The 25,578-nt window shown below is 39.7% G+C and overlaps 2 protein-coding genes across 3 annotated transcripts in view; both read right to left on the reverse strand.

Moving 5' to 3' along the window:
- dse (dermatan sulfate epimerase) overlaps window positions 1-750 on the reverse strand; it is a 31,796-nt gene extending 31,046 nt beyond the window's left edge. The window contains exon 1 of one of the 2 annotated variants that reach the window (XR_005695255.1): window positions 594-750. The gene's annotated coding sequence lies outside the window, so the exon portion shown is untranslated. The remainder of the gene's footprint in view (window positions 1-593) is intronic. The other variant, XM_040027673.1, reaches the window with a different exon arrangement.
- A 1,147-nt stretch (window positions 751-1,897) lies between these two features.
- nt5dc1 (5'-nucleotidase domain containing 1) overlaps window positions 1,898-25,578 on the reverse strand; it is an 80,543-nt gene continuing 56,862 nt past the window's right edge. Inside the window, exons 9-12 of the mRNA XM_040027713.1 lie at window positions 20,455-20,576; window positions 10,806-10,979; window positions 7,895-8,063; window positions 1,898-4,106 (exon numbers count right to left, since the gene is read on the reverse strand). Of these exons, the coding sequence (XP_039883647.1) occupies window positions 3,994-4,106; window positions 7,895-8,063; window positions 10,806-10,979; window positions 20,455-20,576 (578 nt within the window). The 3' untranslated portion in view covers window positions 1,898-3,993. The remainder of the gene's footprint in view (window positions 4,107-7,894; window positions 8,064-10,805; window positions 10,980-20,454; window positions 20,577-25,578) is intronic.

The raw sequence follows: 25,578 nt of genomic DNA on the forward strand, positions 1-25,578 counted from the left end.
TATTTTGGCAGCATTTTACTCCGCTGTAGCTCAGTAATTTTCCACCGGCTGATACCTTTGGCATTTTCTCATATTTATTACGTTGGTTTTTTTTCGGGTTTGTTTTTATGTTACCTTAGCACATCTTTACAGCCGTAATAAGACAAAGTCCTGGACGTTAGCTCGTTATCAACACTAGCTAATTCCAGTGTGAAGTACGCCAAGAATGACGTGCTGTTTAATAAATTATTAGAAAACAGTCATAACTTTTATTCCGTATTTTTCCACGGTCACGCTCAGGTATGAAGCTGAGCTGCCTCCTCTGGTTCATGTTTGTAAGGTAATAAGGTACGGTAAAAGTAACGTTAAAAATTTTAAGCTAACTTCTCGCTCAAAGAGTTTCTGCGTTTCATTAAACCCCAAAACCAGCCGACACAAGCAGCTGTGCTTTCAGGAAACACCCTCCATCAACACAATAGCACCGACACTCGCGGAAATATTCGTTTTCGGTGGTACTGATAATCCAGAGCACGCACAAAGTCGCCTTGTTCGTGCGTAGCCCACTAAAAAGATTTAAGGAACTCTCAAATGTGTGTGAGGGGGAGAGTCGTTACCTGTCAGAAGCGGCGCTCACAATCCGTATGTCACTTCTTCCAGCTGTCATCTCACAGCAGCAGGTTTCAAAAAGATGATTGATACGGCTGAAAGGCAGAATTTAATAATCCCTTTTTTTCAAGAGGAAACACAGAGAGAGGAGGGAGGTATGTGTGAGTGGAGTGCGGAGCCAGCGTCATGCTGGCGAATGAGGAGGGGCCGCAGGAAGAGAAGCTTTAAGAGGACCTAATGAACTGTGGCTGAACGAAAAGCCCCAAACCAGAGCTGCTGTAAACTGCAAGAAAAACGTGGATATATATTCAAATAGTAAGTTTAATCAGAACATTCTTTTTTTTCCCCCAAATTGATTGGCTGTTGAATCTCCTGACAAAAAAATGACTAAATATGTGAGTTTAAATTTGTAAAATATTTGCAATATCTGGGGGAAAAATCACACTGATGATGTAGGAGATTCAAAAGTCATGTATCAAATATGAGACACTAGGCGTTTAGTGATTAAGACTAACCAGCCACGTTTAATAGCTACAGACAGAGTTATACATTTGAAAGGAATGATCAAAAAACCACGTTCTGTAAATTTAAAGTCAAGGTTTTAGTTAACGCCCAACTTTACAGCATTAAAAATTAAGATTACAGCCTAGTCTCTATGAATATGACTTTAGGCAGTAGTAGCCAACTGCTGTCTGCTGTTCCGCACAGATGGGAGTTGGAGTCACTCAGCTGCTCTTATCATGTTTGTGCTAATGTGTTTTTTTTGTATTTTAATGGAATCATCAGACTAGTAATATGTCTGCTGCATGGTACAGATCATCCCAGAAGTTTATGCTTCAGTTTCAGTGAGTGGAATTTGAGTATTTTTATTAATCTGTTATATATATCTGGTATATTTTTTGTGCACTGTGCAACTTGATAAGTAAGGCTCAGTTGATGCTCCCCTCCACCCTCACATGGCTCAATGCAGAATCCCAAAACATGTGAACTCTGCATGCATCTTATATTTACAGTCAAACGATCAAACTTAACACACCAGAGATTTAATTCACAAGAATCCTTGCACAAGCTTTATGGTTTCTGATGCAATAAAGCTTTCATCTCAACAAGGAAGTAACCTACAATCTGAATTCCACAGCAATGTCTTTTCAAAGTTGATGCTTCTGACAACACAGTGATTCTGGGATTCTATCTTGCTCATCAATATTTATTCCAAAGTAAGCTTTGTGTTTCTTTTGACCCAGACTGAACATTCAACGTAGACTCTGTGCAGCAAAAGTCGTCAGTTTGCAAAGAAATCTCAAACAACTTGTAAGAAAATCAAAGAACATTTTATTTCTTTGACAATACTTCCAACACTTGAACACAGAAGTGAACTTTCCCTGTGGTTTTAAGAACTTAAGAGCACAAATGAATCCAACATAAGGCAAATGCGCATGTCAAATCTTCCAGGTCTATGAGAAACAAAGAGTACAATCACCACAGCTGTATGCATAAAACACTTGCACACACAGCACAAGTAATAATTCACTTTGGATGACCAATCTCACTTACATGCTGCCAGCTGGATGCTGTTCATTATCAAAATATACCATCTTCACTTGTGAGATGATGGCCACTGTAAAGGAACACTTTGCCATTTGGGAAATCCTATTGTTTGACTTTATCAAAGCCAGATAAGAAGATTTAGACCAGTATCATCTTTGTGAGGTTAGCATAGAGACAGGTCGGGGTCCAGGTTAGCACAAACTAGCATCTACTTTTTGGCACAAAACCTAAGGAATTGAAATTCACATAGTAGGCCTACCTCATGAATTCCATGCCATTCTGCTGCCTTCCCTATAGCAATGATAGCTACCCTAATTGTGCAAACGATTAATCCAAACAGAGTGAACTGTACTGAATAGATGACGCTAAATCATCTGATAGAAGACATGGAAGAATTCTCGATTTGGCACGATAGATAGAAAAGTCATGTGCAAAGGTACCACGTGCAATCTAAGTGTTCACAAACTGTAGCTGATTCACATTTGGCTTTTATCCCCTTCAATGGAGACCCTTTAACATGCACCAGAACAGAAACAAATAACTGGCATGAATCGAAGGCTAACAAAAGAAAAAAGAAAGTACACAGATCATATCCAAAGAAAAGCATGGGTTATCTATGTTTTATCTTGTTTTTCGCATTGTTACATTTGGAAGAGTGCTTTGGGCTATGGGTCAGCATCACAGAAGAGGTGAGAAGTACTTCTGCTGGAGTATTGTGAGACACTCAAGATCATTCTGGTCTGGCTATTTTCATGTATCAGTGGTCTGAACCCAGCATAAATTCTATTAAACAGAGTTTAGCCCTGGCAAAATTAGGTCTTGCTTACTGCGATCCCTGCAAACAACTAAAGGTCTTCACTGTGCACCAGGGATACTTAGTACTAAGCTATGCTAAACACTTCCTGGATGCACAAAGATAAACCTGATGCCAATCTTCTGTGACTTTGCGGAGTCTTCCCAAACCGAGTGTTCCTTAAATATTATGGCACAACCTGTCTATGCACACCGACAAAATAACCATTCAGAAGTCGGTTAAAGCATACCTCAATCTGAATACAAATGAAGCACAAGTAGAAGTCCACGTTTTTACACTCAAAGAGCACATTTCACTGTTGCACCAAAAGTAATACAAAGAACATCTAGCATAGTCATCATCAGTCATATTATTATTGTTTCCCCAAGTTATGATTTTTTCTTTTTTTGTTGTTGAAACAACCATCACAAAGGACAGTATTGTGCTAGTTCTTTAGCAACAATGACCTGAAGAGTAACATCTTCCACTAAACTGACACAGTAGGAACAACAGACCTTAAATCTCGTGTTAAGGTTACTAAAATGCATACAGTGAAACCATATCCAGAAGAGAGGACTACACAATAATACTGTTTTACAGAAATACTCACACAATATTTCCAACAGATCTTTAGGGATAGGTACTCCTGTTTTGCTTACAGTCAATCACATTTTTGAGGTAATAACTTCAGGAAAAAGAGGGCAAAACATTTGATTTTTCTTCAGATTTTGAAACAATTTACCAAGGAAAATAAGAGAAGGCCTCACACACATAAAACAATAAGAACACCGTATCATTACTGAATGTAGATACACACACGCTCACACACTTAGTTTGTCGTATTTCCACGTACACTAAACCACAAAACAATGTTCAAATGTATGCATTATTACAGAGAGATACTGTGGCTTACATTCACATGGTTTCTCTGAAAGGATGAAAAGTGGACGTTTTCTGTGCTCCATAGATGATGGTGGGGTCAGGTGGGGAACTACGGGCATAAATGGAGGAACATTCCTCTCCTGAGAAGGGGTAAGGGAGGATTTTATTTTTCCGTTTCTTTTCTTTTATGACATACTCTCACACCTTTTCAGCAAAGAATCCGGGGGTCTAGGGTAATAGCCGGTGGTGCAGGGCTTATCAGGGGAAAACCTGGGAAACTTGTAATCCAGAGGCAGATCTAGAAAGAGGAAAAATCAAATAGGAAAGTCAGCTGCAAGTGATCACAATTGGTTGGTTTCACAATGGGTTCACCCGAAACCTTGGCTGATTGTGACCCACACCCGTTTTCACTCCTTGGCTCTTGTGATTAGGTAGAGGATCAGTAGGGGGTCCATGACCCTCTTAGGCCATGTCCACACTAATACGTTTTCATTTGAAAACGCATCTTTTTCTCTCCGCTTTGGCATTCCGTCCACACTGAGACAGCGTTTTCGTTCAAGGAAAACGCAGCGTTTTGAAAACGCTCTCCAAAGCGGATACATTAGAAAATGCCGTTTTCGCGTCGCAGCGTGGACAGTGAACCCGGAGCCTTTTCGAAAACAATGACACATTTTAGTCATGTGATGCAGTCATGTGACCACGTTTCATGCATGCGCAGTACTGGAACGTAAGCGTTTTCGGCCGTTTCAATGCAGACGCACAACTCTGTGAAAACGACTGAAAACAATAGTGTGGACGCGGAGCGTTTTCAGACGAAAAAGCCGTTTTCAAATTTATCCGGGCTAGTGTGGACATAGCCTTAGGTACACTCCCATAGGGATTATAGCGCCTAAAATCTGGGACACAGCACCAGTTGTTCTTAGAACTGAAGAAGCTTCTCGGATGAAATATCTTCAAGAAATGTAAAGAAGTCCAGATACTTTTCTTTCCAAGCTCCTTAGACTACAATGACCTAGATGATTGAGAATTTTCACAAACATACCTGTACATACATGAACTGGCAGTATCTTAACACTGGGCTCAGGTTTTGTCTAACCCTAACTCTGTTACTTTTAGAGACAGACAAAAAATGGCTTTTAAGGCTTGGAATAATTTTTTGCTCTCCAAGATCAAGGAGCATATTGCTGAGGCTTAGGGTTAGGATACTAACTCGTGAAGACACCATAATGTCTCCTATAGACCAGCCCTGAACCATAACTGCTTTATAATCCTCTTTGACTACAGTGGGTTTCATAATTTGCAAAATACATTTCAAACATATTCAGTAAGAATTTAAAATAGCCACTGAACCCAAAGACACATTAGGAAAGGGTTTATTGAGGTCATAGAGCAAGGGAGCTGAAGGGTAATCTTCCCATAAAATCCTAGATTTATTTTATCCAACCAGAAGAGTCGCCACCTGCTGGCTATTATAAATAATGCAGATGTTAGGCACGTCCACATTTGCTTCCCCTTTCATCGTGTAGGCCCATCCCTTCTTCTATATATAGTCCATGGTAAAGATTTAAACATCCCCATCACCCGTTAGCTTTAACAATGGGATGATTTGACATTCACACTGGCCAATGGTGCAGGAAGGTGGGAGAGGAGCCCAAAGTTAGAACTGCACTTCTAATTCTAGAAGTGTTGGTGTTGGCCAGAGGGGCCAATGGCGCGATATGGCAGCCTCGCTTCTGTCTGCCCCAGGGCAGCTGTGGCTACAACCGTAGCTTGCCTCCACCAGTGTGTGAATGCGAGAGTGAATGAATAGTGGCATTGTAAAGCGCTTTGGGTGCCTTGAAAAGCGCTATATAAATCCAATCCATTATTATTATTATTATTATTATTATTGTTAGCCTTCCTTTTTTTCCCCTTTGTTACTCATGCACATGTGACATTTTGTCGTGTCTGCCTGTAGAACAAGTCTGAAAATGCGTGCCATCATAACCACGTCCCCAACTGCATAAGAGCCTACTTTTCACCATTGACAATGAGAATAAACACTGGATTTCCCATGTGGTGGACAAACATTTCTTAAGAACTAGTTCACAGAGACCATAACCCAGGCCTAACATGATATTTAGTCAAACAGTGTTGTGGTTTTTGTGCAGTCACAATACAAACTGTTCCAAGTAGATCACACAGGAAGGTCACACACACACACACACACACACACGCCAGGATAACATCAATGCAACACATCAAAAAAGACATTTCTTGGCAACCTTTGTGGACACCTGCACTTTGATGAGGGAACCACAGGTCACATTTTCCCAGGATCTGCTCTGCAGCACACTGCTGCTTGGTAAGAGTTATTTTAACTTTGGCTGCACATCTGTGTCTGCTTCTGTCCCAGTTTGAGTTCTTGTGAATGTTTCTCTGATGAAGTAGAATAATAGAGATGTCTGATACGAGGACTTTTTTGTATACCTAAAGGATGTAGTTTTTTTTACAACTTTAATACAATAAGTTTGATTCTCAGTTCGTTTACCATATGTGTATATAAACATCTCACTAGAACAGAGTTAGCTGTACCTGTATTTTTTTTTTTTTATAAATAATTAAAACCCAGTGTTTACCAAGACCTTTTTTGATAAGGCTTCAGTGACTGGTAGCTTAATCAACTTCAAGGCTAGATCTCTCAGGTCCTCTGTGAGGTCTTCACTGGATTTTTTTCTCCCTATTTTCTAAGTAAATAATTTTAGATACCTGTAGCTTCAACTAAAGAAGTGGCATTTTTATGTTTGAGTGATTCATGGGTCAATGTTAAGTGGCTTAACAAACAAACAAAAACATCCCTCTAAAATTGATCAGGTAAAAGGAGTTTTGGCTGCGTGCACATGTGGCGAATAAATCAATCACAGATATTCCTGATCTTAAATTGTTTTGTGTACAAAGCACTCCTGTCCACAGAATCTGTTTCTTCCATTAGAACTTCTCCACCAACATGGGCCAGAACCAAGAGCTGTCAAAGGATACGTAGACGTGTTGGAATGGGCTACAAGACCATCAACAAGAAGTTGGGGAGAAGGTGACAACAGTTGGTGTAACTATTTGGAAATGAAAGAAATAGAACATGCCAATCAATCACCCTCGGTGTGAAAATCTGTGCAAGGAGTATCATGAGAAAGATGGAGGGGCTCTTTAATGATCTAAATGACGTTGGGACCACAGTCCCCAAGAACACCACTCTACGTTATAATGAACTGAAATCATGCAGCACCTGCAAGGTCCCTCTGCTAAAGATAGCGTGTGTACAGGCACATCTTAAGTTTGCCAGTGAACAGCTAAATGATTCCGAAAAGGCTTGGGAGACAGTGCTGAGGTCAGAAGAAACTAAAATCAAGCTCTCTGGTATTAACTCGATCCATTGCGTTTAGAATAAAAGAACAGTTGAGTATGACCCAAAGAACACCATCCCCACTTTCAAGCATGGAATTGAAAGCATTATACTTTGGCCAGTCGACGGGACCAAGTACTTTAAAATCTTGAACAAGAAGCTCCTCCCCTCAGCCAGAACACGATAACAATGATCCAATACAACAAACCTGGTGTTAGGTCAAACCTGGTGACCACTTACAAAACATTTCTTACTGCTTTGCATGCCAACAAGGGTTTCTCTTTAGACATGTTTTGCTTGGGGAATCAAACACTTATTTCACTCTGTGAGATGAAAATGAATTTATAATATTTATGTATATTTATTTAGTATTTTTGGTTGATATTCTATTTCTCTACTATACAAATCAGAAACTGTCTTTGTAAGTAACCAAACTTACAAATTCAGCAGTGGGTCAAATGATCATTTCCCCCACTGTGTAAAGAAAAGAAAGGTAGCTCACTTTTGCACAGGAATGTAAAAGGAACCCATTGTCATAGAAAAATACTTGGTCCTGTCAGCCTTTCGGGTTATTGTAGAGGGTAACAAATACATGAGCTCTAAATAAAGGGCTGTTCCCTGTTCCCTAACCCTGTGTTTATATTAATTTGCTGTGTATTTCACATCACTTTCAAATGTATTTCCATCGTTTGTCTCCTTTCACATACCTGCTATGTGCTCAACACTAGGGATGGCCATGGTGCTGTATTTGTGAATGCAGTGGCAGCACCAGGTCAGCTTCTGGCTCTCCTCATCACCTCCTCCACTTTTATGCACATCAACAAAGTAAGAACCCCACTGGTTGGACACAGCAGAGGGTGACTTCATGCCCTGCTCCTGTTGAGACAGTTGATAGAAAAGCCAAACTATGCAACACTGTGTTCATTTTCAGACAGGTACAGACTTGTTTACATGTAGGAATTACCACCCTGAGCACACAGAGGATGATGAATCTCTAAACTGGTTTCAAGCCAGCCAGCTATGATGAGTGTTTTTTTCTTTAGTACTGAAATGAATCACTATTACTGAGAAATGTATTGCTGTGTTAGTCATAATCACTTACACATTTTGCAAGCAGATTCTGCTGATGAGCAGCAACATTAGGATGTGGTGTTTAAAATAAGTTTGATAACACACTGATCTTATGAGCCTTAAAGATATCAGGAAATGTTGCATAACAGAGATTTACCAGGTGATAAAATATAAAAAAGGAAAAAGCCCAAGCTGCTTATGATGTTAAGACGTGTTCCAATTACTTTAAAAATAATATTTTAAAACAAAAAAAGGCAAACTGCACAAAAGATTTATGAAGATGGGTAAAACATGAAATGCACTATACTAAAGACTAATGATGGTTGACCGTGAAACAAGATGAAAACTACCAAGCAGGCTTCACACTACTTAGTTTTGATCTTTGATAATGCTCATAAATAAAGACTGCAAACCACAGGAAAAGGAAGTTTCTTATCACAAATGATGTTCTATCTGTGTCAGTAACACTTGTTTCATCAGTACTACCAATATCTCTGACACTTAAGTTCTTGTTTAATTCATTTATTTAATGGAAACGATTACATGAGCTCTGTTACAGTCTCCTTCATGTTAAAGTTGCCAACATAACATGATAAATTAACTAACAGCCTAGTACAAAATGGTCTCTACAGCTAGGTTTCCTCTTCTTTATATTAGCTAAATTTTCATAAAATTTTCTATCTGATAATTTAATGAGGATTAAAATGAGGCTTATAATTAAGTGCATGGCCACGTGAATACTTTGTCTTGATAAATTGTTTGAGTGTACAGATTAGAATGTTTGGGAGGGGTTGGCTGTTTTCCTAGCAAGTACACTTTGTTTTTGCCAGTTTTCACTAGCTATTTTAGCAGTCACTTCTTGCTATTTAACTATTGCTAACTGCTCTAGTTACTCAGCACTAGCATTTGTTCTAGCTTAGCTGAAAACCTCCTAATGGCCAGAATATCAAACTCAGGGCTATATAATGGTCAACCCAAAACTATAATGGATATAATGATAAAAGAAAGATAAAGATAAAAGATAAGTAGGGCAAAGAATGGTTTCATCCCAAGAAAGTTCCAAAAAAGCTGGATTCCTTGACATGACTAGCTAGCTAGCTTAGTGGTACCTACTGTAGTAACTGAGCATAACAATTAGAATATTATGAATATATTACATTATGTAATATATAACTGAGTGAAAGCCAGTCTTAATAGTATATCAGAATGTATGCTAATGTTACCAGCTCTATCCTAACTCTTACAGAATTTGGATTGTAGTTAAAGGGAGGTAACAAGGCATTCACTCTGTAGTTAGTTAGGGCCCAACAGTGAATTTGTGCCCTGATGCCTCATATATGATTAACACTGCAGTGTTCCTACTAACTAGTTTGGTTTCTTATTAGTAATAACAGGACAAAATAAAGTCCCATTAGATATATTTTAAAACTGAATTATTCAGAGGTCAAAGACTCCATAGTAAGTCTCCCTACACAGTCTATTTTACTAATTTCTTTAAAGTGTGCACTGTACATCTGTGGGCTTTTTCTGTATGTTGGAAAAAATAAGTTCTTGGTTTTAATACATGCGCAGTAAGTTAGATCAGGGTGTTTCGGGTAAATATGACCGCTTTACTCCATCGCATCTAATTTTGCTCTTCCTGCCTTTACTGCAGTAAAGTACAGTGCAGAGTGCCCTTCGAAATGAAAATGAGGAAATGTTCTTATCCTGGTGTTTCTTGCCAAAAGATGTGCTGACGCCTTATTTTTTTGTCTGAGGGGATGTTAACATCCTGCTGCTTAATATCCTCATTGAACTGTGACCAAGAGGGCTGATATGTATTTATTCATTTCTTTACAATTTCCTTTCTACACGACAGAAGTTAAACACCTGATATGATCCATAATTTGCCTTTAAAAACCTTTTATTTCATAACTGTGTCTCAGCAAGCCTGCCTCACAAGTTCATGAATGGATGTTTTAAGGTCAAACACAGTTGGGCAGTATTCTCAACTTTTTGGACTATTAAAGCAAAATTAAAATAAAGTCACTTACATTTTTCTATCCTACAGCAGTTTTAGAGCAGCTGATCTCAGTGCCAGACTGCTTCTGCAGATCCATCAGCTGAAGTCACATTCTTTAGTTCCAGTTGGAAAGTCGTATGTAGCACAAACTATTTACTTGTTGCACATCTGCAAGCTGCTTTGGAACCTATTTCAAACTATAACGCCTCCTTTTGCGTATTGTGCTTTGTTAGATTCAAAGTCATCCAAGATTTTTAGTACATACACCTATGGTATCAATTTGAAACAACTATGTTGCTTTATTCCTGAGTTACTGCATTCAAATCTTGAGTTTCCACGTTGCCTGCCCACCTGCCTGGTAGGCTGATGACAATACCCCGTCAGCCTTTTACAGCTGAGGGGAAAGAACTATACTTAAAGAAACCAGAAAGAGTCAGACACAAGTTCAATTGACAGCAGATTTGAGCCTGCATATACAAACACAAAGTCCACAAGGTGTCAGAAGGCTAGAGCTGGGGGTCGGGAATGACTGCTATATAACTTACCTCAAACTTTCCCTTCTTCTCCAGAGGCTCCACTTGGGCCTCATTGGACAATGCCGCTTCACTCTTTGGGACGCCCTCCCCCTCCATTTCTTCCACTATCATCACCGTCTCCCACTTCCCAAAGCTGCTGGCAGGGAACATGTCTGATCTCATGCTGTCACCGAAATAAACTACCTGCAGGGTGAAAAATAACAGCTTGGTTACTCTCAGTGAAACAGAATTCTTGCGTAGGCTTAGTGAAAGTCAGTTAAACTGGTTTTATCTTCTTTTAACATTCACAATGATGACGGTAGCGTGTATGAATTCTGACCTATTTCCCACACACACAAAAAAGGGGTTTCACTGGTGATTGATGTTAAGAGGTTAAAGCCCTCCATGCAGGAGTGAGGAACTCAGAATGCAGGAGTTTAAAATGAAATGACACAGACCTACTGACACACAGAAGATGGGAAAAGGGCATTAGAGTAACAAGTAGTATAAAAATGGAGAAGACTAGAGTTCAGTTCACAGGAATACTACACAGATACATACAGTTTACAGTTGCTGGAATTTCCTATTTCTCTTTTATCCTTTTCACACAAGACCTCAAAATAGTATATGTAAAAACAACTGAATAATCAAATAAAACAATAATAGACTTGGAGGGATTTTATACCATTTCACATTCAAAAAACTCTAAGGTTCTAAAATGTTGATGGGTTCCCTCTAATCAACAGGTTGCTTCAGGTCTTTCCACAGCGTTTCTGTTGGATTAAAGCCAAAGTTTTGACTTGGGTTTATCATTTTGCACTCTTTGGTAATATTTTAATGTCACAATCAGCAGGGCTGACTGTGTGTAGAGTGAAGGGTGGACCCAAATGCAGACGGAAACAAAATGTGAAACATGACTTGAATAACAGAAAACGAGCCATTTATTAAGGCTGGCAAAATAACTGAACAAAAGGCAAAATGCAAGGCTAACAATAAACTAAACTGGGTGTGCTAAATTAACTAAAAACCTACAACAGGAACATGGACTTGACATGAGGAAACTTGACACAATTTCTTGGCTTGCAAACAAAGCAGACGATCTGACAATGACACACTGAAAACACAGGACTTAAATACACAGGAGGTGATTAGGGGAAGTGGGAACACATGGAGGAACAGCTGACTGACATGAGCCTAATGACAGGACAGGGGAAGTGAAACTAAATACAATGAACAAAGAACACACGACTCCTTCAAAATAAAACAGGAAACACTGAAACTAGACATGACAACACCAGCCTGTGACATTTAATATTTAATAATATTTTGCATTGTGTCATGTCTTATTGCACAATTCACTAACCTTTTTGATTTATTTGATGATTAGAGGCCCTGACTTTTTCCTTTAGAAAACATTCACTCCATCAGTGATGACAAGCTGTCAGACCCAGATGTAGCCAAACGGGTCCAAACCATGACATTACCACCACCGCGTTTCACAGATAGGCTAAGATTTTTAACCGCTTTCTTTTAGTTAACATAATTTTTGTAATGAAAACTGAAAGTACATCTCATTTGTCTTTAAAACACAGTTTCAACAGATCTACAGATGGCAGAATCGCTCTGTCTGGAAAGCATTGTTTTATCCCTGTCATGCAAACCAGTCTAGCTCAGTTTATACCTAATGGTGGTGTATTTAATGGTCATATATAGCTAAGCTGATTAGTGTAGCAATTCTGAGTCTAGTACGTATTACCGTTTCTACCCAAACCCAATATACAATGATGTAAACCCATACTAGCCGAAACAAATATTACCGTTTCTACCCAAACCCAATATACAATGATGTAAACCCATACTAGCCGAAACAAATAGTGATCACACACACATATCTCTGCAAATATATGCGTGTTAGATACAACTAAATCAAACCAGAAGGCCATAAAGAGTATGTAAGGCATTCCAGTAGCTGGGGGTTGTCTCTCTCCTCACAGCTCTGTGCTGTGACTCAAGAGCTCTCTTTCACATGTAAACAAACAGACCGGCTAATCTGGGGGGCTGCAGCCCGGAGCCTGTGGTGCAAAGACTGCAGGAGTTATATTTCCACTAACTTTCCCAGAACTGGCCACAGCTGATCCTCGAACCCCCGAAACATCCTGCACCTCTCATTGCTAAGCAGTACTGCTGCCAGAGTTGTGGGATCACTATGATAAATATTTAGAGAGGCCATGGATTCCAGCACAGAGAAAATATATTACAGATAGACTCATTGTTGATGAATACAGTTACACCGACCTCAACTACACTGAGCTCTGCATTAGGGGAAGACCTATAAAGAGAATCAGACTCCAGGCTATGGTTAAATCAGCCAGGCAGACACCTCTTGGTTTGTAAGCATAATGATCACACTGTTCATTGGTTATAAATGCACCCTTTAGTTTTTGTATTTTATTCTTAATTCTCAGCTGTCACACTTGCTGTGCCGCAGCACAGCTGGTGTTCTAGGAACGGTTTCTTGACCTGATTTCTCTCCAATATTACGATTGGCTAACATAAATACATTGCACTTTTTGCATATAGAACATTTGTGAAAAATATATGGTGGTGTTGGTAGGAATTTCAAACAACATGAGCAGCATCGTGGAAATCCTAAAGGCCCGTGGTACGTAGCTCACTAATAGAGATTCAGTGACCAGTAAGACGCCCTAGCTTTAGGGAAGACTTATTAGAGCAACAAACTCTTTTTCCAGACTAAATGAAGACCTCCTAAATTAGTGAGATGCAGTTCCTCTCCAGTGTACAGGTTATCTGGTGCAAATTAATTAAAATGCTATACAAGTAGAATTGAATTCAAAGTTACTTGATGTGCCATCTTATAATACCAAAGTTTTTCAGGATGAATTCTGCAGAACATGTAAGCATGGAACTTTATCTGGTCATGCCTCATTATGTAAGTTGAAAGCCAACCAGAAAATCTAGTATTAATATAAAGTTTGCAGGTGAAAGACTAGGAATCCAATGGGATTCCTTCATGGCAAAAAGCTGCACATGAAAGTTTCCCCTTGGTCAAGTTATGAGAATCAGCCATGTGGGTCTGTAGTTCTTTTATCAGGCAATCAGGCAATGCAAACATATAAAATGACCTTAATGAGGCCATTGTGCTACAGGCAGCATGGAGCCTGGAGCATAAGGGGGGTGGGGGCAACAGACATTTTGTCAGTTACACTGTAATTCACTCTCAGAAACTAGACATTTCTCTTAACTTGTGAAATACTGCCAGCAGAATCAGTACACATGTTTTTTTTTCCTTTTTAACCTGTGCCGCTTTTCTCAAAACAACACAGGGAACACAGAATGAACTACCCATACCCAAAGAACCTGTCTGATCATGTCCGATCAGTCCAGTCACAACCCCAGTAGTTTCAGCAGTGTCCTGTAAGTCAATTGTAATCTTCCTTGAATGCCTCTATCCAAGCCACCTGCCTTAAGTCCTGTCAGGTGAAAGTGGAGAGAACTGAAAATACAGAGTGCCTCAGGTCAACCCAGAGGAGTCTTTAAAGCAGCTATAAGTGCAGGTTGACACTAAATTCCACAAGAGCTTTCTCCACGTGGCTGGGGAACAGAGGGAGCATTGAGCACAGGAGTGGGAGGAGGGGGAAGAGGAACTGTCGATGTGGATGGTGATGAGTATTACTACCTGGACTTGGGTTTGCCCAGTGCAGTGCTGGCTGTGCCTGATCTATTACAGATCATTTCTCCTGCCCTAAATTATTTTGTCAGTTTAGATAGAATAAGTTTATCTGATTATTTTTAAAAGAAAAGTTACATGCTCTTATGGTTCTTAAGGCATTGTTGGCAGCTAAACTACAGATTTCCTTATTCCTCTTATTTCCAAAAGCAAGAAAGCTTCATAGGAAATCATAAAGTGCTAAAAACTTATACATCACCATACCACAACAACCGTAGTAGAAGATTTATATTTCAATGTGTACAATTATGTGAGCGAAAATCACATTTCACATTTCTGAATAAATGTCCAAAAACAGTTATACTCGTGTTAAATTTTTTAAGTGTTTACTTGGATCAATTGTGAGCTTTCTGAAAAATCAGTATAAATTGTGGTTGCCTGTCAGTGGTGTTAAACCCCATTTGCCCAGCCACTAACCAAGCCACTGTCAAAGTTCTTGTCTTAACATCACAATGTCACAGTGTGTGTCCCAGGGTTCTGATGTTCTGGCGGCTGGCTTTTGCCCTCTGATAGGGTCTCCTATGGCAAATTGGTCCTGCGTGAGAGACCAGACAAAGAGCAATTTAGAAGACCCTTATAAGCGTAAGATCAAGGGAACAGGTTGGGGAACAGATCCTAACTGTCATCTGCGCTTATCTGCCAAACGACAGTTCAGAGTACCTGCCTTTTTGGAGTTCCTGGGTGGGTTGCTTGAGTGTGCTCCACCTGGGGATTCTGTTTTCTTACTGGGAGACTTTAATGCTCATGTGGGCAACAACACCGAGACCTGGAGGGGCTTGATTGGAAAGAATGGTCTGCCTGATCAAACCACAGTTTGTCCTTAATGAACACCATGTTCGAACATAAAGGTGTCCATAAGTGCACATGGCACCAGGGTCCCTGAGGTAGATGAGGTTCACCCTGAGTTCCTTTGTCACTGATTCTGTTCATAATTTTATTGACAGAATAGCCAGACGTAGCCAAGTGATGGAAGGCTTCCACTTGGGTGGTCTCGGAATCGCATCTCTGCTTTTTGTAGATGATGTTATTCTTTCGGATTCATCAGGGCATGTCCCACTGGTAGAAAGCCCCAGGACATGCTGGAGAGATTACATCTCTTGGCTGGCCTGGGAATACCTTGGTGTTCCCTCGGACAAACTAGAGTAGGTGGCTACGGAGACGGAGGTGTGGGCTCCGTCTCAGAAAAGGAGATGGAGCCCATCCATCTATTTTCTTCTCCTTGTCCGGGACAAGGAGAAGAAAATAGATGGATAACATACATTATTAATTGCTTGTAGAACATTCAAGTGTAATCATTGAGCATACATATTTATATTTCATTCTATTATGTGAAAATCTATCAAATTTAAAGGGACTTGATTGTTCCAAATTAGGTCCTTTTAGACACAATTATACATCCCTGTGAGCATACACAGACACACTGGATTATTTAACAGCTTTTTCCTTTAGATGCATTCCAGTATGGGACAGCTCTTCTCTCTACAAAAAGCCACAAGCCAAAAAGCTTTCATTGTAACGTCTAATGAGAGTTTTGTGGCTGGCTTGTAGTTAGACTGTTGAGAGCAGAGATGAGTCAGCATTTTTTCTGGTCTATTTTGTCTGGCATTTTTCCTTTTATGTAGTTGTGTCCTGTGCCCTGTTTTTGACTAAACTGTTGCTTTGATGCCACTTTATTGCTTGTTTTTCTGATACAATTTCATAATTTCACACAGATGGAAGCTTATTTGTCTGGAAGACAGCTGCATTACTTACCAGACACCAAATATAAGGTATTGTCTTATAAATACCTACTTTATTTGATAGTTTTCATCCATCCATCCATCCATTCGCTTCCGCTTATCCTTTTCAGGGTCGCGGGGGGCGCTGGAGCCTATCCCAGCTGTCATAGGGCGAAAGGCGGGGTACACCCTGGACAGGTTGCCAGTCTGTCGCAGGGCTAACACACAGGGACAGAAAACCATTCACACTCACATTCACTCGCACATTCACACCTAGTGGCAATTTGGATTATCCAATCAACCTATCCCCACAAGCTGCATGTCTTTGGACGGTGGGAGGAAGCCGGAGTACCCGGAGAGAACCCACGCAAACACGGGGAGAACATGCAAACTCCACACAGAAAGACCCCGGCCTGATGGTGGAATTGAACTCAGGACCTTCTTGCTGTGCGGCAACAGTGCTAACCACCGTGCCACCGTGCTGCCAAAATATTCACGTTTTCATCCAACCATTGTCATTTCTGATCTTGTTCCCTCCCAACTAAAATCTTGTCTTTAGATCCTTATTATCTGGCCCTAGCAGATCATAAGCTAGGGGACTCCGAGTGACAATTCCAAACTTGGTTAATTGGGTCAGGTGACAGTATCTGGTGTAAAATCTTTTGACATACGTAGTATTTAATGAAGTATATGAAGTATTTAATTGAAATTTTAAAAAGTTATTTTCATAGAGAAAGAAATCTAGAAAGTTGTATATTTGGCTAATCCCTAAAGCTTCTTAGATTGTTTATTAGGTTTTATTTAATATATGTGATCACATAAAGGTTTAATTAAGCTTGAAAATCTCATTTTCAAGACTGTCAACTACCAAAGAGAGCAGCAAATACTATTTTATCCATAAAAACAAACAATACAAATAAATATGTTTGTCTTATTCTACAAATGAGTCAACACAAAGCTTTTTGAGTAGTCAGCAAGATTTTAATCCGAAATACAATTAATGTGGGGAAATAAACAGTTGTAAAGTAGCACTACTTGTCAGTCAATTATCCAATTATTTTTGATCCTTTCTGTCTATCCTTTCTATTCGGTTTTGTTTTAGTTCTACAGCATTTGGTATGACCACCTTTATTCTTTAACACAGCCTCATCTCACTTGGGCAAGCTTTCTTGTAAATATCTTGTAGTAGTCTTCAGGAATAGTTCTTCAAGTTTCTTCAAGGATGCCCCAAAACTTCTGGATGCTCCTTTTTTATTCTATCTTTCTGTTCTCAATCGAGGTGATCCCACATTCAGTAATGTGGAAACCCGGGTTCTGGTCAGGCCAATCCATGACTGACAGTGTTCTACAGTTTTTTTTTTATCCAGGTGGGCTTTTACTGGCAGGGTCTTGGATCACTGACATGGGCTATAAAACATTTAAAATCCTTAAACTTTCTAAAAAATCAACAGTGTGCCTTATGTGTGAATTTTGGTTGTGCTTATTGACGTTGAACCGATTTTATGTGGTACACGGCGCTCAAAAGTCTGTCAAAAAATGTTTTAGTACAACTTTGGTAAGCTACGAAGCTGCACCGCTGACGGATTGTTGGAGCATTACGGCTACCGTAGTCAGGAGCCTCGCGGAGTAATCCGGGTCCAAACTCCACTTAAGGTCCCAAAGTCAAACGAACACGGTGGCATCACTGAGAGTTAAAAACTGTCTAAATTATTTCGTTTTTAATAAAATGATCAGCATTGCCACTTTACCAGGTATAACAATTAAATTTAACATCCACGCATCCATGACAACAAAATTTATTACATTTAACGGAGTTAGAAGTTAGCAAGAAGTTAGCTTGCTAGTTTCCACCTAAACATCATATAGCATGTTCTGACTGAGAGATTTGTGAAAAATTAAAACGTACAGCTCTGCTATCACTTCCAACATAACTGAAGACAGAAAACTAAACAGCAGTGACTTTTGTAGGGTTACTGAAGTTAGACTAGCTGGTATATAATGATGTGCTACATGATCGCTACACAGCTATGTTAGCATAACATAAACACAGTGAAGCTGGAGCATGAACGCTAACTTTTATCCACTCGATAAAAGTTAACGTGAGGGTTCCCAATGGTGTGGGACAAATGCAATCGCAAGGCAGGATGCTGTAAACAGACCAAACTTCAGTCAGGAGAACAACTGAGATAATCCATCCACAATATGAGGTTAGTCATTAATATACTGCAACAACATGGGAATAGAGCAGCTGCCAGAGAATTCAACATTAATGAATCAATGGTACGGAAGTGGAGGAAGCAAGAAGAATGAGTTGAGTGAAGTTTGACATATCTGACTGTTTTATTTTGCTTAGTGCATCTTATAATCCGGTGCACCTTATGTATGAAAACAGACCCGTTCATTGACAGTGTGCCTTATAATCCGGTGAGCCTTATGGTCCGAAAAATACGGTAGTGCAAAAATATTGTTTTACACTTGTCAGACAGTTCTATTGTTGGCACTTTACATACAATCGACTAAATAAATGGGAACAAATTATATGTTTCACAACAGTGCTTTTTATATGCTCGAATGATTCATAAGTGAGTATAAAATGGCTTTGAAAACAATAAAAAAAAAAAGAGAATTCCTCTTAAAATGATGAAGCACAAGAACTGGAATGAAAATGCGTGAAAAACCAGCCAAAGTCCAGACTTTAAAAGACCTTCAAAAAGCCTGGAGAACTAATACTCTAGACCAGGGGTGTTCAACTCCAGGCCTCAAGGGCCGGTGTCCAGCAGGTTTTAGGCTACGTTCACACTGCAGGTTTTAATGCTCAATTCCGATTTTTTGATCAAATCCGATTTTTTTGTCTGCTCGTTCACACTACAAATAAAATGCGACAGCAAACGCTCTCAAGTGTGAACGCTCAAAGCGGCCGCATGCGCAAAAGAAGACATCACACACAACACGCTCTGTTTAGACCCAGAGCAAACAGTATTGTTTGACTGATGGCCCTTAATATAAAGACTTCGGACTTCACATTTCCCAATTTTTGCTTTAAGTTATTTTGTTATTTACATAATAATGTAGATAACCTAATAATGATCCTTACTGCTGTTTTAGAGAGGAGCGGTGCTTCAAAGGATAGTTGCAGATTTCTGTCAGAATCTGCAGATTATGCAGTACAAATAAAATGTTAACATTTCTCCAACGTTGTCTTCCCAACAGTTTCACCGGATGGCCAGGAAGCGTTCGCGATGTCTTATCGGGCGCTTGATAATTGGCGTCTGTCTTGTGTCAGTGACGTAAAAGACAGATTTAATGCGACTTGACTGTTCACACAGCAGTCGCTTTCTGAAACATTGGATATGTATCGGATTCAGTACAACATACGAAAGTGACCCAGATCGGATTTGAAAATATCGGATTTGTGCCGTTCACACTGTCATACCATGATCGGATATGGGTCGCATAGGGTCAAAAAAATCGGATTTGATGCGCTTTCGCCTGCAGTGTGAACGTAGCCTTAGATATCACCCTGGGTCACCACACCTGAATCAAATGATTAGTTCATTACCTCTGGAGAACTACAAGACAAGTTGAGGAGGTAATTTAGCCATTTAAATCAGCTGTGTTGGATCAAGGACACATCTAAAACCTGCAGGACAACGGCCCTTGAGGCCTGGAGTTGGACACCGCTGCTCTAGACCACTTTAAAAATGTAAAAGAAACCGTGGCTCCTTGGAAGAAAAAGTCTGAAGCCAAGCATTTAGAAAAGTCTGAAGCCAGAGGTACTTGGCTGGAGTTGACCACAGTATTTAGTTAGTTTAGCTAATTTTTTCCATGTTTAATTTGAGAAGTCATAAATATATCTGTATGTACATGACAGAAAATAAGGTTCCCCTTAGTCTTGTCAATTAAACAAACCACTGTTGTGTGGGACTGAATGTTGGTTAACTGTTGTTTTCTTGAGGGAAAGAAGTGTCTCCAAGAATGGCTTATACTGGCTCTATCAGTGAATTCTCAGCATGCTGTCACACCCCTGCCTTGTCAACAGTCATGCCAGGGGCCACGTTCCTCCTCTTCATCACTCTAGTGTGAATCTCCCTGAGCGTATTTATCATGAAGCCTTCATCTCTTTCAGTGCCTGCCAAAAGCTGAAGTTGGAGCTAACCTCAAAGTGAGCCAGAGCTCTGGCTGCCTGCTGTAGTGTATGAGGTGGTTTGTGTACCTTGGGCTCTGGTTTCCCCGTCATTTTCTTGAGCAACTCGTGGAGGTGTGGCCAGTTGCCCTGGGAGTACCAGCCGGGTTTGTCCAGCGATGGCAGACCTTCGCTCTCCTCCACATCGTTCACTGCACAAGCAAAAATGGGTAATATAAAACAGTGGCAGCAGTTTGACCAACAAGCCAGCTGCTGCAGGAGCAGACACACCAGCAAAACCTCCAGTAATCCAGGACAAAACCACACAACTCAGTGGCAGAGGTACAGCGTCATTTGTGCAGGGAAACAAAGAGTAAATCTCAGTGTTTGTGAAAAAACAGAACAGGGAAGTACAAATAGCATCTTATCCTCAGCTCTAATTTGTCTTTTAAATTACTTTATGATTCTTTACTAGGTCTTCAGAATCATTCAACCTTTTAACCCTCTGAGTTGATCATAGGTTGTAAATCTAACCCCAACACGACCCTCACCCTCTATTTCAAAGTCCAAAATTGACTTTTTTGAAAAAAGTTGGAATAATTATTTTCTTATTTCCCCAATTGCCAAAATTTGGAAGAGCATTTTAATGAAAATCATGCAAGCACGAAAAATGACATATTCTGATAGCCCATGCTAAGAATTTGAATTTGGGTTGCGACTGATGAGGATGTGGACCTCAGAAGGTTAAATTACAGTGCTATTAATCGGGCTAGATTTGCATCTCTTCAAATGTATAAGGCAGGATATGGAAAGATGGAATACATATCCGTTAGGATTTAGTGATAGGATAAATGTGATAAAGATGAATATCTTACCACGATTGCTATATTTATTCCTCTCTCTTCCGATAAGCATACCTCAAACTCAATTCTCAGAATGGGATAAGTATATATCTAGATTTGTCTGGGAAGGCAAGCGGCTAGGGGTACGATACACTACTTTACAGCTTACTAAGGAGAAAGGAGGAATGTCGCTTCCTAATTTAAAAGAATATTTTCGTGCTGCACAGATACGCCAGATAACATATTGGTGTAGTGATGATTACGGGGCTCGCTGGAAGGATGTGGAGCTCTCCACACTCAATGTCCCAATTCAAACAAACATGGGTATAAAAAAGATCCCTGAATACGTAACTAAAGACCAAGATAGGAACCCGATAATATCCTTTACATTAAATGTATTGTATGATACAGTAAAGGAGTTCAGAATTGGTAAAGAGCTTGGTTTGCTAAAATGGATAGCCTTCGATGAAGAATTTGGACCAGGAAAATTGGATCTTGGTTTTAAAAATTGGAATGAAAAGGGAATCACAGCAATTTGTTTATCAATCAAAAAAGGAGAAATTAAAAGTTTTGAAGAATTAAAACGGGAATACAACTTAAAAAACAAGGATTTTTTCAGATACTTACAGGTGAGAGATTACGTTAATAAAAACATAAAAATAAAGGAAGACAAAATCCATCCTATTATAAAAATAATTATACTGGCATATAAAAGTGTTATTCCAAGAACAGTGTCTACCCTATACAAATGTTTGATGGACTCAAGACAGGAATCAACTGTATATGTTAAAGTAAAATGGGAAAGAGAGCTGAGTGAAGAAATCACTGAGAGGGTGTGGTATGAAACATGGAAAGAACATAAGAATACAACTCACTCATTGAGGTGGAGAGAATTCATCTGGAAAAATCAAATTCGCTATTTTATTACACCCAAGATTAAAAATAAACAAACCAATACACAACAACAATGTTGGAGGCTGTGTGGATGGGATGAACCAGACCATATGCAAATTTCTGGGTTAAAATTCACTCGGCTCTCTGTGATATATTAGGTTATATTATTCCTAGAACCTGCCTTGTTTTGTATCTAGGGTACTTGGAAGGTACTGTAGATGTAAAGGATCGTTACCTGGCTAAGATTCTCCTTTTGGCAGCAAAGAAGGCCATCACCAAAAACTGGCTTAAGACAGAAACACCAGGAAAGCAGCAGTGGGTAGCAGTAGTGTGGAGGACATTATGGAGATGGAGAACTTTACACATAAACTGAAATTAAAGGAAGAACGCTTTTTGAAGGACTGGGGAAAATGGTTGACGTACAGCAGAAGAAGAAAAAAAAGACTGAACTGAATGAAGATGGGCATACAAAAAAAAAAGAAAAAAAAGAAAAGAATGTGAAATGAATGATGGAAATGTTTGACACCACAGGCAAGTTTCCTTTTTTTTTCTTTTTTCTTTTGTTTTACTTTATCTTATTTTTCTAATTATTATTATATATGTATTTATATTTTTATACATATATAGATTTGTTTGTTCCTTTTTCTTTCTAATTTCACTGTCTTGAGTTTGTGACCCTCTTTGTATTCTGTTATTCTGAAGAAACTGTATGCGTAATGGACAGGTGAGTTGTTCAAATAAATAAAATAAAAAGTAAAAAAAAAAAAAAAAAGACAATCGAAATGGTAGAAAACCTCTGAAGTTTCTGTTTGGTTTAGTTTGGTAACTTGATTCCAAGTATTCCATGACTCTACAAAGACGTGAGCTGCTGTTGATAGAAACTGCATTTTGGCAGCCCTTATCTCAGCTCAGCACTGAAGGGGAAAATCAGACTACGAATGAAAGCAGCACAGTGAAGACTGCCATATTCAGATCCAGCCATGCCCCTCTTGTTTCAATCCAACCTTAACAAACACCACTTGTCAGCCAAGGTATTAACAAATCTCATCTTTTCTATCCAAAAAAGTCAGAGCCATGGTTCTGAGGAGGTAAAACACCCGTGTCATTTTCAGAATACAGAGCTTGTGAATAAGAGTTTTCCACTGGTTGGCTACAGGTTTGATGTTAGCAAAGAAGTTCCTTCTAGAGAAGCTGTTTGTTAGTGCAGATAATAAGCAAAAGTGGAACTGGGATACAGACATGTAATCCCCAATGTTTCAGTAATGATTAACTGCACAACGATCACAACATCACATTTAACAATGCTGGGCAGCTTCCTATAGATCATTTTCAATAACTGACTGTTTGAGTTTAAATTGTAAGAAATAAATGTGCAAAATTACAGAAAATTTCCTGTAATTTTACACATTTATACTGTAAATATTTCATATAGTTATAAAAACTAATTCACAGCTTTAAGTATGTATTTTCTTACAGTTTTTTTTTTGCTAAAATAAACTTTGTGAAAATGCAAATGTGCAAAAAGAAAACTTTCTGAAGCTGCTATATACTGTATGACTGTTTGACTTTCTGCAGTAAGCCTCCTTAGTCAACCTAAACAATGGCAAACGCTCGCTCCCTGTCTGAATTTACACTCTCCTCTCTGTGAAGCAGGATAGATGGCTCACTGCATCTAAAACCCAGCAGCAGCATAATGATGAAAGGAGTCCTTCACCCTCTGCGATAAAAAAGACAGTGTTCCACAGAGCGAGTTCAAACTCAGGTTAAATACGCTAGAAACATTTTGACAGGAGAGAAAAAACAGTAAGACGAGGGATGAGCACCTGAACATCTGCGAATCCTCATGCACACGTGTATACTCAGCTGCAAGGACACTGGGCTATGAGAGTGATGGGGTCATGTGGTTTGGATTCAGAGCAGTGCAAATGGTGCAGCTGAGATAAGCAGCAGCTCTTAAGAAGTCCTGTTTCTGTAACACCAGTTTTTTCTTCTACTGGTGACGACTTTCAGGCTTTTTAGTGTTTCATACTGTGACACTTTCAGTTTCATGTTCATTTATCCTGTCATAGTCAAGCCTAGATGGATCTTCATGGATAGAAAAACAGAAGACTTGCATTAAAGTACACTCAAGAAAGGAAGGCCAGATAACAAAACATCTAAAAGAAACTGACGAATTTGAACAGATAAAACTATCCTGTCCCAGAATGACAGGCACTTTACACTACATTCAGTCATTCACCCATTCACACACAGGTGATGGCAAGCTACATTGTAGCCACAGCTGCCCTGGGGTGCACTGACAGAGGCGAGGCTGCTGGACACTGGCGCCACCGGGCCCTCTGACCACCACCAGTAGGGCCATCTACAAGTACACCATCCAGGTACTTGTAGAGTACTTTTATGTAGTGTTACCTAATCTGCAGATGATGAGGGAGTAAATGCAATTTGTGAATCTGAATGTCTTCAGAATATAGAAGGAAAGTGGACGTTGTTCTTAAACCAATCATTTACGAGCTGATGATCAGCTCTGCGCGCTCACCTTCATGACAATGAATTGAGCTTGCTTGGCGGGTCTTCAACCATCAGCTCTAGTGTAATAAATTTGAAGTGTTCTAAATAAACTTTATTGGCCAATAAAAATGAGAATATGTCAAGAGTGCAGAACAAGAAGCAACGATTTCAGTTAAAAAAAAGAAAGAAAGAATAGAGGCCAGATGCCGATGCTACTTCTGCCAGCGTGGCAAAGCTAAGGGCGAGGGAGAGAATATTTCAGTGAGTGGATCATCCCGTCTTCACACATAATGCATCCCCAGTCTTCTTGCTGGCAGCCAGATAATCCAGACATGGGGAGCATACCAGGAAACTACCCCTGTCCCAGGACACACCTTCACCACCAGCATCTAGGAGCAGATGTCTGGGGTTGGGGCAGGTAGGAGAAGCTACATGGAAGCTGCAGATAGTGCTGTCAATAACAGAACGCACAGCTGTTTATAATATTCAGGTTAAATGTAAAATCTGTGGTGGTTATAGCTGGAGTAAGCTCTCATTCCCATCAATAGACTACTAAAGTAATAAAAGCCTGTTGTAAATGGAGCAGCACAGGTGTGGGGTTAGAACAGTTGATGTCAGAAAGAACTCCACCATCTGGTTGTCTCCGGGTACTCTGTCTTCCTCCCACAGTCCAAACATAAGCAATTATTGGGGTTAGCTTAATTAATATTTCTACATTGTCCATAGGTGTGACTGTGAGTGTGAATGCTTGTCTGTCTCTGTGTGATAGACTGCCAACCTGTCCAGGGTGTACGCCGCCTCTCGCCTTAGGAATGTGTTTACTGAGGTCACAAGTGAGCAAAGGAGGTGAAGGCTCCCTTGCCCTTTAGTTTTGGTGACTAGCCAAGCTTGATATTCTTGGCTGATAAACTTGCATTCCACCCTTTTTTTCAAATAAGGTCACTTTCATAATGTAGAATCCAAAACC

Source organism: Simochromis diagramma, unplaced genomic scaffold, assembly GCF_900408965.1.
Source record: "Simochromis diagramma unplaced genomic scaffold, fSimDia1.1 OVJJ01000746.1, whole genome shotgun sequence".
Taxonomy (NCBI): domain Eukaryota; kingdom Metazoa; phylum Chordata; class Actinopteri; order Cichliformes; family Cichlidae; genus Simochromis; species Simochromis diagramma.